General features: G+C 43.7%; 1 protein-coding gene across 12 annotated transcripts in view; it reads left to right on the top strand.

Annotated features, from left to right (window-relative positions):
- Window positions 1–15,777, top strand: part of DENND1A (DENN domain containing 1A) — a 240,738-nt gene that overhangs the window by 13,710 nt on the left and 211,251 nt on the right. For all 12 annotated transcript variants that reach the window (XM_077306060.1, XM_077306062.1, XM_077306051.1 and 9 more), the window contains exon 2: window positions 3,207–3,271. In XM_077306060.1, coding sequence (XP_077162175.1) covers window positions 3,207–3,271 — 65 coding nt within the window. The remainder of the gene's footprint in view (window positions 1–3,206; window positions 3,272–15,777) is intronic.

The raw sequence follows: 15,777 nt of genomic DNA on the forward strand, positions 1-15,777 counted from the left end.
AGCCCTTTTTATTTCAGTACTTATGGAAACAAATGGAGGCTTGTTGGGAAAAAGTCCAGCCACCTGGTAAGGACCAGGTGAATAATAGGTACTGTTTGTCAACTGGGTTAAGGGCAGTTTTCATAACCTGGTTTTATGCATAAGCCTTAATATAGCCAACCCAATTGAGTTAGTGTTAAAAATACTTCTTAAAAAAGCCTTGAAGGATGTAAAGCATTAAGACTGACCCCATGTATACTATAAGGAATGGAATATTTGTGTGAAAGAGACTGATTGGGGGAGGGCCCCCATTCCACTGCTGATACTTATATGTTCAACCTAACGGCCCTCTGTGTTAAAATAAAAATCTGTTTCTGTGGCTAGGAAACTGTAAATAGGTGCCAGAGACAGACAGACAGATATAAAAAACAGCATGGCTTCCTGACGTGTTATTTTTCTGTGTCCAGGTTGACAAACCAAGCATGAATTTAGAAAGTACAAAGTTACATGCTGGTAATACCTGTGTGCCTTTTTCTTTTGACACTGCAAGAAAAGAAAGCATCTGATTTCACTGCATTGTATTATGAACAAAACGATCCAATTCAACCTATCTTTGTCTGGAAAGATTTGCTCCAAGGACCAATGAGGCTGACTTGCAAATTAAGCAAATTGAAGGTTGCTGACTAAAAGATAACTGTTTTTAATCCACCACCTTCTGTTATGTGTGTTAATGTGGCACACATAATATTAGAATGGGTTTAAGTACTTTTTACTGTGAGAACACACTTGTTTACCTTGTGTTATCTTTGTCACTTCCAGAAGGACCTTGTAAGTTGGGTCTTTGGCTGCTTGCAAGCCAGGTTCAAGACCTGGGTTGTATAATACTGTATTGCCCCCAAATTGCTGACTGCTACCCATTGATAGAAGGTGACAATTCTTTGACAATATCTAAATTAGTGGACATAATTTGTATATTAAGTTTATACTAGAAGGTAAGCCCACTGTAATCAAAATACAGCGGACGTTAGCAGCCTTCCTGGCAGCCCCGCTGCCCCCGCATCCCTCCCAACTGGTCAGTTTGGGGCAAAGGGGCCAATCAGGAGGTGCGCGTGGCCCCATACTGACAAGCAGAGGGGCCTTCCGTTTGGCCCCTCCACTTTTCAGTCTGGGGCGGGGGGCCAATCATTGGCCCCCCCATCCTGGACTGAGCCCACACCCCTTAGTATTTTATTTATACTGCTGAACAAGGTTTACAGATATCAATAAAAATATCTCATAAAAATATTGAAGAGAATATTAAAGATAGATTAATAGGAGTTATTATGGAGTGGCGCAGTGTGGTAAGCAGCAGAAATGCTTTCTGAAGCTGTCTCTCCATGAGGTTGGGAGTTCGATCCCAGCAGCCGGCTCAAGGTTGACTCAGCCTTCCATCCTTCCGAGGTCGGTAAAATGAATACCCAGCTTGCTGGGGGGGTAAAACGGTAATGACTGGGGAAGGCACTAGCAAGGCCACCCAGTATTGAGTCTGCCATGAAAAAGTTAGAGGCCGTCACCCCAAGGGTCAGACATGACTCAGTGCTCGCACAGGGAATACCTTTGCCTTTACCTTTTACCCGTTGAGAACTAGCAGCACCAAGGTGTGTTAGCACCAGAATTTAAAAGGCTGAGCTGCATCTCATCTTGTTGTACTTCCAATAAGAAAGCATGCTCTCCAGCCATTTTTTGCAACACATTTGAAATATTAAAGTACACATTGAGCTAAAATGAAAACAGGACTAGCAAACTGTGGGCCCATTTTTAAAACTACTCCAGGAGGTGTTGAAAGGCTGCCTTGGTCTAATTATAGCTACTGTTAAATAATGTGTTGCAATAATTAATCATCAGCTCTGCTTACAGAGAAAGGGGAGCAGGCGAGCTTGGCAGCTGTGGCTGAAGGTCTCGATGCTTCTGTTTTTCTTAAATCTGCGATTGTTTCTGCTGGATGTGATGGTGGGTGCGACTTTTCTGTGTTCAGAAAGTCATAGATGTGTTTTGTTACACCTACAACTACTAATGATCTTTCATATACATTAATTGATGAAGCATCCTGGTGCTTTGTATAAACTCATGTTGCAGTAAACCTGCTGTAGGTCTGGATTAAAGATACTCCGCAGCTCTGATATGTGGGAAAGTTGTAGTGAGGCACTGCTAAATTCTCATGATGTAGCCCTCATGGTGATACAGGCACTATATAAGTCAGTCATGGCCTTCATCTAGTCCAGTAGTGGGGAGTTTGAACGATGATACTAAGGGCTTGAATACAGGGGTGGCCTTGCTATGGTGCAAGGAGAAGTGTCTGCCTCAGGTTGTAGACTTTTGGCACGTGCAGAGCCTAGAAGTGCAGAGAACCCCTACATTTTGCAGAGTCTGTGTCTGCCTTTGGAATTCTGGCACAGGGTGGTGGGCGCAACTGCAAAATGGCAATCACAGCAGGCTGAATCAACCACAGAATGGCCACTACTAGAGCTGCACACAGAGAAAACTCCTGTGCAGGAGAAAAGTAATAATAAAAAAACATATTGGGAAAGGGGTGTGAGACGTAATGAAATCAACATGAGTGGTAGCTGACACTGAAGCAGTTAATCTGCACTGTCAGTCAGATCTCCAGTGACCAGTCAGAAGTCCTGCTGGGCAAGAGACCAGCTCTACTCACTTTCTGAAAACAATTGATTGGCACTAGGAAAGGTGGTGGCAGGCACCATACACCCAAAGGGTACCACTCAGCTACATCAAAACTTGGGATGCTGTTGAGAGTTCCTGCGTCCTCTGCCTGGATGGGAGAGGTTCTTATATACCGCTTTTCTCTACCCGAAAGAGTCTCAAAGCGGCTTACAATCTCCTTCCCTTTCCTCTCCCCACAACAGACACCCTGTGAGGTAGGTGAGGCTGAGAGAGCCCTGATATTACTGCTTGGTCAGAACAGCTTTATCAGTGCTGTGGTGAGCCTAAGGTTACCCAGCTGGCGGAATGTGGGGGAGGAGTGGAGAATCGAGCCCAGCTCGCCCGATTAGAAGTCCGCCCTCCTAACCACTACACCAATCTGGCTCTTATACCAAGCCTTAAGTTGATGTTATATGATGATCTTGCAGTATGTGATATCTACACTCTAGATTTTTTTTTAAAGCATTATTCAGTTACCCATCTTGAAAATGTTGCTCCATATTTAATACTGGCTTTCTCTCTTTCAGGCAGAACCCAGAAGCAACATTTGAAGTATATGCTGAAGTGACCTATCCAGTGGCAGCTGGCTCAGGTATTGTAAGGATATTAATTTCAATCCATTCTGGTGGTCCCCCCCCTTGTTTTGGGGGAGAGGGGGAGAAATTTGCCTAGGTACCATTTGGGGGCACTTCAAACCATTCCTTAAATTTGTAGGTCTCCAGCATGTAGTTTGTGATCTAACAGTAGTTTGTTGGCTGCTGCAGAGTTTCCCCAAGAAGGCCCTGAAAACGTATCACAAAAAGATCTTTTATGATTTTAAAAAAGCTTTTATTTCATATTATTTCTCTCTCTGATGCTTAGTTCACTTTGGTGGTGCTTTTCCTAGTCAATATTCTGTTTCTAAGGCAGAACGAAACTTGGTAGCATGTTGTTGTGGGGGGCAGTAGCTCAGGGTATTTTTTAATGACACAGGAGTAGCTCTCATTAAAGAAAAGGTTGATAACCCCAGTGTGATCTGTGGTTGAGAACTGAAGACACATCTGGTTTCTTGGGTTCAGTGCAGGCAGGCAGGATAATTTCCTGTAAGGCACTTCTGTAAACCAGCAGTGTGAAGGCCCAGATTGGACTAATGACCGATGTGAAAAGGATATGAAAGTTGCATCTATAGTCAGTGATTATTTTGGGGCTTCAGCTGTTTGCTGTCCTAGGCTTCATATAATTTTGTGTGCTCCTCACTGTGTTGTTCTGTAGATCTGTGGCAAGACCTCAAGCTCCTAGAATTCTGACTGCTCCGGGAGAGCAGCCTGCTGGCTCGGGCTGGCCCTGAATGTCATCAGAATTTCCCCTCCCTATTATCTAAAATAGCAAGTGGCAATTTTAAACATCTATTATTTGGCTTTAAAAGTCTTTATTGGAATAGCTTTGGCCCTTTCTTTATCATAATTGCTGGAAACTAACCCTGGTTTCTGCCCTTCTGACTTGTTTTTCAATGCTAGCACAGTCTGAGAAAGTTAAACCCTGCACATTGCATTGAACAGTGCTAGTGCTGTGTACTAATCTTTTCTTTGAAGCCTGCTTGCACATCCCTGGAGGGATTAATTCCCTACTGGGAGACTTGGGCTAAAAGCACTAAAATATCTTTACATGTTTTTTAAATGGAGCATTTGTTCCATAAATTCAGAGTGATTCTATGTGGGAGTTTCATTAATAATTTTTTTTAAAAATTGACCAGCTAAATAATCTTTTCTCACTGTAATTACTAGTTATGGTGCCTAAAGAGAGCATCCATATTCAGCGGCAGTAAACGTTTGACTATCAGGCCTGAATACTAGGCAGCAAAATTAGGATTTGGGCCTTCGCCTCTATGGCCTGTTCCTTGTTTCAGCATGACAGTTAAATGTCCACTGTGTGAGACAAGATCCTGGACTAGATGGACCACTGGCCTGATGCAACAGAACTCTTCTTATGCTCTTAAGTGTAAATAACTGTAAATTGAAAGCATAAGCAAAGATTTCTGATGTTAGAGGAACCACTGAGATTTATCTGTGATGCAATCAAGCTTGATCTGAGCAGCTCTTGGTATTATTTAATCCAATCAATTTTGTGTATTAGAATTCAGATAGGGCAAATTAGAGGTTCAGAAGGAATCATTTGCTCTGGGAAGGGGGTAAAGAGTGGGGAAATCCCATTTGCTATTCCACAATAGTACAAGACCGCTCAGCTCCAAGGATGCCTAGGCAGCTTCCGGTTCACGTAGCTCTGAGTATCAGCTGTTTAAGCACTGTAGCACAGTGGTCCCCAACCCCTGGTCCGAGGACCGGTACCGGTCCGCAGCTCCTCCTCGTCCTCCTCCCCAGCTACTGCCTCGGGGGCTGCCCTGCCATTCTGCTGCCAGCTCACCTTTGGTGTTCTCTGGCAGCCACCATGGCTGGGGCTCCCCCTCGGCGTGGCACTGCGCAGCTGTCGCTGGCAGCGCCCCCCAGTGGGCGACGGGAAGTCAGGGGCGCCGGCGGGAGAGCAAGTGGAGCAGGGGCTCAGGCGGCGGCGACGTCCCTCGGCAAAAGACTACCCCCCACCCGGGCCTCAGTAAAATTGTCAAGCGTTGACCGGTCCCCGGTGATAAAAAGGCTGGGGACCACTGCTGTAGCACACTTGTCCATGGCTGGGACTTGTTGGATGTGAGTAGGAAGCTGCTCTCGTTAAAGAATAGATGAGTAGTATAAGACAGGGGTAGTCAACCTGTGGTCCTCCAGATGTTCATGGTCTACAATTCCCATGAGCCCATGCTGGCAGGGGCTTATGGGAATTGTAGTCCATGGACATCTGGAGGACCACAGGTTGACTACCCCTGGTATAAAGTATAATAACATGTTTTAAAACTCTCCATTCCTGATATACCATAGGTTATTATTTGGGGAAAGTCCACCTCACACATGAATTCAGTCATATGCATTTTGTGACCTTGGGCCACAGGTTAGGTGACTGGATTTTCCTATGGTAGATTATTAGGCAACCCCAGTACCATGGCCTTGTTCCCTTCATACATTAAAAGTTGTGGAGCTACTTATCAGGCTTCTCTCTTGTATCAAAGGTTTTTGCAGGAGAAAACAAACCTGCTGAGCCCCATACACAAAGAGGGTCTTGCAAGCTGTGCTGTAATCAAAATTCAGCAAAGGTGCTAATATTATGCAAAAAGGGCTGTGGGTGCCAAGCGTCTTCCCCCTCCTCTTCTTGCACAATAACTAGTGGTGACACGCACGTTAGAAGTGAGAACTCCTGCCATGTTTTCTGAGGAATTACTTCTGTGACTCAGGAGGCTGCTTCCGGCTGGCAGCTGAGGAATAGTGCCTCCTTCAGTCACGGGTGGGTGGAAGGCCAAGAAGGGTGTGAAGCCGTGTAGCCGTGTTGTGGCGTAAGGCCTATGTGTTTCTTGCACTTGAGTTTGAAGCCGTGGTAACATCTGCCTCTTGGTTGAATGCCATTTTGGAAGCCAGCGCAGCAGGGCTTTGGAGAATGTATGCACTTCTGTTTTTGGAGTTCAGGCAACAGGTAAGGCTGCTGTAAGCAGGTAGGACGCTTGGGAGAGCATTCAGGAGACTGGGTTTTCAATGCTGATTACTTTAAAAAACAAAATGTCATATAAGATTAAGGCTGGGAATTATTGGAGACCTTATTGTAAGAAGTATGGATCTGACATCATCACACTGGATAACTTCAGTCTGTGCTAGTAAGATTGTGCTGTTGTTAAATACTAGATCCTCCCCCCCCCCCCGGCCTCAGAATGTGGAACGCTGCCTGTATGGTACATATTTACTTTTCAGCATATATCTTAGTGGTATGGAATTCATTACATAAAGTGTGTCTACTGAGAAAATAGGTCATTAATGAAAACAGCTTTTGGGGCCAATGTCTGTGTCAAGTCTTGGGCATTGGTACCCGTTCCTTTAATTTTACCTTTCCTGCAAGGTTAAAAAAAAGAAAAGGAGAGAAAACTTTACCCTTAGCAGCTTTGATATGATCCTTGAGAACATGTTATCACCTACATTCTTATAATATATAGAATCATTCTCAAACAGACTAAAAGTAACCTCATAAAAATGTCACAGGCTGCAATAAGAATGAAAAATCAGCGCTACTGTCTATTTTCTTTTATTTCCTTCTGCCTTCAAGTCGTCTATTTTGTTTTCTTAAAGGAAGCTGCCACGTATCATGTGCCAGAAATGAGCAGTTATTGGAATCCAGCGATCTTTGAGACCTGTGCCAAAGGGCTGTCCTTGTTAGGAGGAGGAGTGGAGAGAATTTGGGTGCAACTCTTATACTAATAGTATAGGGGGAAAAAGTGCATTTGTTAGCCTAAGTAACTGATCAAAATAGTCACCAAAGCCAGAACGTTTGAAAGTAAAAAGCCCACCAAAGTAAGATTTTTCCCCCTGTGTAGGAGGAGGCTTTTGTGTGGGGTTTTTGTGTGTGTTCTTGCCAAAGGAGACATCAGAAAAGTATGTTGGATCCTCAGCTTTACCGAACGGTGAGCCAGAAGGCCCTTTTCTCCAAGGACCTCCTCTTTCATCTTTTTGTAAGAGCCACGCAAAAATCTTGCTGTGTGTTCAAGGAAAAGCTAAAATGGTTTAGTACAGCAAAAGCTCCTCTTTTATTTTTCCCCCCCTTTCTAAAAGAGATGGTTTAAGTTAGAACCCTAAATGTGCTGTGGCACAAGTGAAGTGATGAACGTGTTAGGGGGTTTTGACAAACGTTTTCCTGGATTAGTAAAGGAAATGGCAGCTTCGGCGGTTTCCTTTTAGAACAAAGCATTTAAAAGCCTTGGCTGCTAAGTCTCACTGTGTGTTTCTTTTCTCTTCTCCTAAACATACCACTAGGTTGAAAAGAGAGATGAATCTTCCCGGGGAAACTATTAACTCTGAGGGAGTTTATCATTGTTTGAGAGAATGGGCACATTTGCATTTGAACTGGCAGAGAGTGTAGTGTGTATCCATAATCTTGTTCCAACTAGAAGCAGGCTGAGTGGAACTAAGTACTTCCTACTTTGTGTTCTGACCTCCGTGCAGTAACATCTTTATTTTCTCTGCGGATCAGAAGCACAGCGCCTTAAAGTAATCAAAGTTCCGAGCTTGGCTTGGAGGTACTGGGGTGTTCTTGGGCCTTAGAAACTCTTTGCAGTTGCTGCTGTTTCTGTGGTAGGACTTCTGTTGGCAATGAAGTGAGAACTTGGCAACGTCTGAAAAATTGGACACAGGCAGTACATTGCTTAGAAGAGCTCTGCTGTATCTAACCAGAGATCCACCTGTTCCCATGTTGTCTCTCCAACAGGGGTTAGCCATTGGTCTCTGGGAAGCTCAGGTGTGATGGCCATGTGGTTTTGTATGCCTCCAACACTCGATATTCTAAAGCTTGCTGCCTCTGCACATGGAGCTACCTGTTATAGTTTAGACATGGTGTTGGATTTGTCCTTTGTGCATTTGTTGTAACTTTTTAAAGCAATCTAAACTCATACGTTCCAACAATGGAGAAAGTGATTATGCTAGGATGGGTCGGTGGCAAAAGGAAACCAGGCTGACAAAGAATGTGGTGGCTGGATACAACCAAAATGGATCCTGGCCAGAACAACTAAATTAAGTGGTGCAAGACTGAAAATCGTGGCGGCAGTTGAACCATAGGATCACCAAGAGTCAGACTCGACAATGGCTAACATCGTTATCAAACTCATGATTATTGTTACTTCTTGGGCCAGTGAATTCCATGCATTATGACATTCCCCTCCTAGTCCCATTAGCTCTCCTGTCCTACATTTACAACTCCAGAAGAGATGACAAGAGCAGGAATCAGGAAGGGTTGGTCCTATCCTTTGTTTGCCAAAAGAGCTCCTAACGTACATATCAGAAGGTAGATCTGAACATGTATAGGTGGATTGAATGTTCAGATAGCCCAAAGGGATGATAAGGAGAACTAGTTTAATAGCTGAATTGTGAACCAGTTCAGAACTTGCCTCTTCCAGAAACTCACAAATGGTGCCTTAGGATAAATTGCTATTGTCTCTATTTCCCTTCTGCAATATGAGGATGCTGATAATGACCTACTTTTACAGGGTTACTCAGTTTGTTTTTAAAGTGAACAGAAATGCTGAATACTGTAATATTACTGTAATCATATTTTGGATCTCCTTTTTATTGCATCAGTAACAAAAGAAGTAGTGTAAATACTTCTTGACTGGCTGCTGCTTTGTATCATGCCCTTAACTATGTGGCGAATGGGTGGCTCTTAGCATCTGACCATAAAAGATGCAGAACCCTGCTTGATCCTTGGAGCTTGGTCAGGAACCTAGGGTGCATGATTGCTGAAAACTGGGTCAAAATGTGTATGATATGAAAGTTGCCACTGTTGCTTTGTCTTGCCATGGTTTTCTCCAATACAGAGTAGAAATGTATGCAGCTTTACCGGTGCTGCTGCCTGTTTAACTAGAATGCATAGAACTAGTCTTGGTCACAAGACCTTCTTACAAGGGGGAAACTCTCCTTTTGTTGATTTTTATATTTTTCAAGGGAGCTTGACATCTTCATCAAGTTCACAGTGGGCTTGCTTTGTTTGCTTTTTGCTGAATGCTGGATAAGACTCCCCCCCCCCCCTTCCATTGTTTCGTACAGCAAGAACGGTCCTCGCCATGGCTGAGGTGGTTTTTTTGTAAACCCACAATATGGTCATTGTCTGGTGCTGAATAATTGTGGCTGCTTTTTGTACAAGCAGAATGAAGGCTTTGGCTTTGAACAGATTCCTTCTTAGCGTGAAAAGAGACTAATCCATGTAAATACGGGCCTGAAATAAAGCTTTACAGAAAAGGGGAAAGGCTGCGAAGCAGGAGGGCAGAGGTCAGCAATTTAACCTTTAACCTAACAAATAAGAAGCATGAAAGTTCCTGAATTGGTTTACAAAGGCAAACTCCTGTGATCTGTCAGTTTTTCTTTTCACGATAGAGACTGGCGAGAAATCTGACAGCTAGTACCTCCTTAGTGATGTGTTGAAATTTCATTGCTGATCTTTAAACTTTTTAGCAGGGTGAAATTTACTTTTTAATGGCCTTTAAAAGGTGGTTCGTGTTTCCTCACTTTACCATGTTTGGTTTTTAAATTTTTTTTTATGGTTTCTCATGCAGCTAGCAAGGTTTTGTCTCACCAAGCAGAATGAAAAGATCCCACTTCAGCCCCTGTTCTTGAGTATTTGGTAAGGCTAGAGCATTATAGATCTCCTGATGAAGCATCTTTTGCATTGGAGTACTTGTTAGGCTCCTTTAGGATTTGGGAGCTGCATTGGAACAACTCAGTGCTAACAGGCTTTTCTTCTGAATAGAGCCGCTGGGTTGCATTGGTTTAGTGAGAAGGTTTAATTTAAAGGTATGGTTTAACTCTTGTATCCTGCTTATTCACAAAATTTGCAAACAGCCTTCCTTGTTTGTGCTTATTTAATCACAACAGGTAATCTTGTTAATGAGTGTTAATTTCTGCTTTAAGCTTAATGCATTTGAAGTCAGCTGTTATATCTCACTATAGAGAATTCTGACGGGAAAAGAACTTTAATTAGAGAGTCATTGAGATTAAAAAGAAACAATGAACTAATGACTTTAAAGCAGACTCCCCATAGATTAATAAGGACAGTGATTATGATGTTTCACTACATGTTGTACAACCACATTCTATTGTTGACACTTTTCTGTAAGTCCCCCCCTTGTCTTGTTGCACAGCTGCTTGTGGGTGTACTATTATGGATGTCTTTGGAGCACAGTGAACTAACCTCTATGTAATATTTTCTGGGATACTTACTTAATAGTATTAGCTTTGACTTTGGAAAGGGACTAATTATTTCATTAAAATGCCACTACTCGGGTGAATAAGACTAAAAACTATAAAGAGGGAATAAATCATCATCGGATTGCAAACAGGTAAACACGTGGAGTATAACACTCCTGATATTAGTTGTAGAAAAAGTGAAATAGGGTTTGGATCCCAGGATACCATAAAACATAAAAGAAAGAACAGTAAAAGACTAGGAAACATCAAGACCTAGGAATAGAGCTAGAATGTCCGTGGGAGAAGATTACCATTATGCATGTTGTCATTGGAGCTCTTGGAGCGGTGCCTAGAAGTCTTAAGAAATATCTGAACATTCAGAGCATTGAGCATTCGGCTAATCCAAGCTGGAAAAATAGTTTATTGGCATTCTTCGGGTATTAATTCATCCAGATTTTTTTTGTTACTATCCTCGGGATTTTTTGTGTCTGCCAGAAAGCCATAGTTAAAGTGCATTTAAAGGGCTCTCATTCCCTTTAAATGCCTTTAGAGTGATCTCTCAGCTTGGAGAAGACATTTAAAGGGACTGCAAGTCCTTTAAATGCCCTCAGAAATCACCTGCAAGGTGGCTTGCAAAAAGGTATTTGAATTTTAAAGGGACTGCATTCCTTTTGAAGTTTAAATGCCTTTCTCCCCTCCATTATTTCCATGCCTTCCTCCCCTTCATCTTTGGAGACTGAGTTGGATCCCCTGATCCAAACTGTTTCAAACTTGGTAGATTTTTTGAGGAGAGGCACCAGCAGCTATACTGCGTGTATCTCAAAAACAGCCTCGCCCTGAGTCCCAGATACCCCCAGATCAGGTCCTCATCGGCTATAATGGAGCATTCCCAAATATTTACTGAATTGGAAATACACCTAAATCTGAAAAATAATGTGTGTGGAGTTTTTTGTACACTCCTACATGGAACAAATAATACCGGCTCAACTCTAGAAGACAGTGTTGCATGGAACCACAAGAATCCTGCAAAGAGATGCACCTGCCATAACAAGAACGATGATGACAACAACAAGCAATTAGGACAAAATGCATTGGTGCTTTTTGTAGTATTTTAGCAGTAGATAATAGATAGTCCCACTCTATATGCTTACTTTGCATTGTACTGCAGTACATTCTCCATGGGCCTGCTCTTTATGATAGGTAGGCTAGGATGCCATGGTTTGTTTGCTGGCTTGCATGCGCTTTGTCAAGAACATTTTATTCTAGAACCCTTACTAGTTTGTGCTGTTTTCTCAATACAATTGAAAGTTATGGTTTGGATTCTAAATGGGTTACACCGCAGATACCTCTGGATTTGACCATGGTTGGCTGCTGTCGGCAGTGGCATTACAGTAATTTACAGTCCTTTACATGCCTGTCAGGAGACACTTTCTTGGCACCTCTGGAGCCTATTTCTTTCTCCCTTTGGAAGTGTTATAAGACAAGCAGAGTCATCTGAAGCCCTTCAAAGATGTAGGTCCTGTGGCTGGGCAGGAAGGGTCCACATGATGGTCACCTTTAGACTGGACTTCTGCAACTCGCTCTATGCAGGCCTCCCCTTAACCTTGATCCAGAAACTACAGCTGGTCCAGGACGCTGTGGCCAGGGTCTGGTCCCACATTCGGCTCATTTTCCAACAACTGCTGCTCTGGTTACCATTGAAATTCTGGATCAGACGAGGTTCTGGCTATCACCTTTAAGGCCATATGGGGTCTGGGCCCAGTGTATCTGAAGGACCGCCTTTCTGCCTATACCCCTCAAAGAGCTCCACGCTCCGCCACCTCCAACAGGCTGGTGATTCCTGGCTTCAAGGAAGCTCGCTTAACCTCAACCAGGGCCAGAGCTTTCTCCCTCCTGGCCCCCACCTGGTGGAATGAGCTCCCAGAGGAGATCAGGGCCCTAATGGAACTAGAACAATTCCATAGGGCCTTCAAAAGAGAGCTTTTTCGCCAGGCATTTGGTTGAGGTTGACTGGAACCAACATCTTCCAGAGAATGGTAGAGGACAGGAAGGCCTGGAGGATCATTGCCCATGGGGTCGTGATGAGTTGGGCACAACTTCACACCTAACAACAACATCTTCCACTGGGCCCCCGAACCTCCTTCCCATGAAATTAACATCCTAAATTGACCAATCATGGGTCCATCTGTATGTTATGAATGTACTGTTCACACTGTTTATTATTGTTCTTTTATGTTTACCAACTTTCTCTGTGTTGTTCCTGTTCCTATGCTTCATGTGAACCATCCTGAGCCTTAGGGGAGGGTGGTATATAAATGTAATAAATAAATAAAATAAATATTTTTTTTCTTAATTGGTTGACATTTGATGATGGGGGTTAGTGGGGTTGGGTGATACCCATCCTCTTATATGTTGATTTGTAAAAAAGCACCTATAATTTCCCTGTCTTCTCAAGGCATCCAAGATAGGACAAGCTGACATTGTGAATAATCTTGCTGTGTCCCCTCATCTCTTTTTGTATCTTTTACAGCAGTGGTCCCCAAACTGTTTTGGGCTGGGGACTGGGGTGGGGGAGAGAGAGGCCCGGGGACTGGGGGGGGGAGAGGGAGGTGCAGGCTCTGGTGTGCCAGCGTCCACAAACCAGCAGGCGCGCCACCTCACGGTGGAGCGAGCGCCGTGCTGGGGGGGAGGCGCAGGTGCCGGTGGGTTCAAACGCGCAGGCAAGGCAGGTCTGCGCCTGTGCCTTTGCGCCCGCCGGTGTGTGCACGCCGCGAGGGGGGAGGGAGGTGCACCTGCTGGCTTGCACCTCCCTCCTCCCTGCTGCGGCCTGGTACCAGAGCCTCCATGGCCTGGTACCGGGCTGCAGCCCGGGGGTTGGGGAACACCGTTTTACAGAATGAGGTAGAATGTGCAGAGGGCAAGCAGTGTACACCCCAGGTTCTCTGGCAGCAGGGCCTGGTGCTTGCTTGCATAGGCCCTACACTCCTGTAGGGGCGCTCTGTGGAAGTGCTCATTCTATTTTCATCCCTGCTACCGAAGATGCGAGTAATCCATTGTCTTTATGTCTATGGTTCTTTATGGAAAACATGACTCACATTTAAGGTTTGTTGTTATTTTTGTGTAGTGGCAGAGAGGCAGCATAGGCTGTGTACATCAATAAGCAACGTGGTTCAAAGTACTAGCATAAACATTTCCTTTTAATCCATGTTTACTGTCTTCAGAACAAAAGGCAAATATCTATTCTTTGAAGCATAGAAGATGACTGAAGTGAAAAGGGTGAATAAAAATAAGGTATCTAAATTGCCTTGAATGGCTTCTTTTTCTTAAATGCATATTTAAGGATTGCTTCTAAAATACTTAGTGCAAGACAATAGAATATGTAATTCCTTGATTTTTGTAGAAGCAAGGATTTATGCGTGTCGAGGGTAGGGTGTTTGCAAGAACAAACAGCTTCCACCAACATGAAACATAGAGGGTTCTGGACCCTCATTGAACTTTGGTACCTGTGACATGTATTTTTGAATCCTTTACCTGGGAGACTCAGGCAATTTAGAGTTGCTTTTTAGAAACTATTAAGGCAGCATGTTAAATATTACCTACTGACTTTAGCAAAAGGTTTTGAAGCTTTTCCCCTCTCCCTGGAGTACAAACTTCTGATGCTTGGCTCCCAAATGCATGCAAATGATTTTGTCCCCATGCTGAATGGAATGCTCTTGCTGTACTGCAAGTGTACATTTGAGCACAAGCAGAACATGGTATCTTCTGCTCTTTGTGAAAAAGTGGCATGGGGTTGTGTGTGTGTGTGTGTTTTTAGAAGGTGCACCGAAAGTACCTATCTCAGCTGTGTCAACATTTCAATAGTTCAGCATTTGCCCATGAACTTGCCAGAGGAGTATCCTGAAACCAGTTTGCCATGTGCTGCAGCTTCGAAGCCCAGATCATTTTGCTGCTGCCAATTAGGGAATCTTACCCTAAAGTATTGTTTGAAAGGAAGATGTTTCTTTAATGCTTAATGGAGAGGGCTGTGAGCTGTGAGCTGTGTAGAGTGCCCTGTGGGTAGTCTTTAACGGGGGCATTTTCAACAATGTGAAAATGAGTAGAGAAAAATCCTCACACTGGCCTTTCCCTCCATAGTTGAAGCATTAACTAGCTACTTTATGGTATGATTTGGAGAAATACAGTTAAAGAAACCTAGACTTTGCCAGTTGTCTGATTGGAATGGTTAGTGTTTCCAGACATTGAGTTAACTAGGTCTGAATGTTGGTTTCCAAAAAGTCTGCACTCTGCTGAGGAGGTTTTCCTGTTAGGTTTAGAGGCACCAAATTTTTCCCTTCCCCATCATTCAGTTTTGCTAGTGGAAAGTTTTTTTAAAATGTGGTAGCTTTGAAACCATATGTCTTGTGTGCTTGCTTTGCTTTAGAGCTTGTGGGTGATGTTTTGAAGCACTGATAGCAAAATCTGACCAGGACTCCTAACATACTGCATAATCTTGCATGGTTTAAGCTTTAGTACTGAAGGGGTCTCTTGTACCTTTGATAGTTGTATGTGAGGTAATATTTTGACAGGTATAGCTTTTCCTTTCTTGAGAAGGCTGTTCAGCATAAGAACTTCTCCAATGCAAACTCTTGAAAGCTGGGTGGACAGGCTCTTGTAAGCCACCCAAGACTTAAATGTATCCACCTGCATTATTTCCTGTTTGTACAAGTGGACCAATTCCAATTGGTCTTGTCTATCCTAGACCCTTTCAATCTGGTTTCAGATTGGGCTATGGGATAGCTCTGGTGGCTTCAGCTGAAAAATAGTGTGGTGTAATGGTTAAGAGTGGCGGCCTCTAATCTGGAGAACTAGGTTTGATTCCCAACTCCTCTTCCACATACAGCTGGCTGGGTGACCTTGGGCCAGTCACAGTTCTTTTAGAGTGGTTCTTTTAGAGCTCTCTCAACCACACCCACCTCACAGGGTGTCTGCTGTGGAGAGAGAAAGGGAAAGGTATTTGTAAGCCACTTTGGCACTTCTTTGGACAGTGAAAAGCAGGTTACAAAAAGACAGCTCTTCTTCTAAATGTAGACAAATATCAGGCCTGCTTGTTGCTCCTACTGGATTTATCTGCTGCTTTTGACACAGTGGACCATGCCATCTGATTGAAGCACTTGGTGGCAGTAGTAGGCATCAGAGTTGTGCTTTGGACTGCTTCATATCATTCCCACAGACCAGTTCCAAGGAATTACTATTACAGACCAGTTATCAGTGTGGAACCTCTCATGGGGTCCTCCATGCTCTTCAATTTCTATGTAAAGCCCTTAGG

This window comes from Paroedura picta, chromosome 12, assembly GCF_049243985.1.
Source record: "Paroedura picta isolate Pp20150507F chromosome 12, Ppicta_v3.0, whole genome shotgun sequence".
Lineage (NCBI taxonomy): Eukaryota > Metazoa > Chordata > Lepidosauria > Squamata > Gekkonidae > Paroedura > Paroedura picta.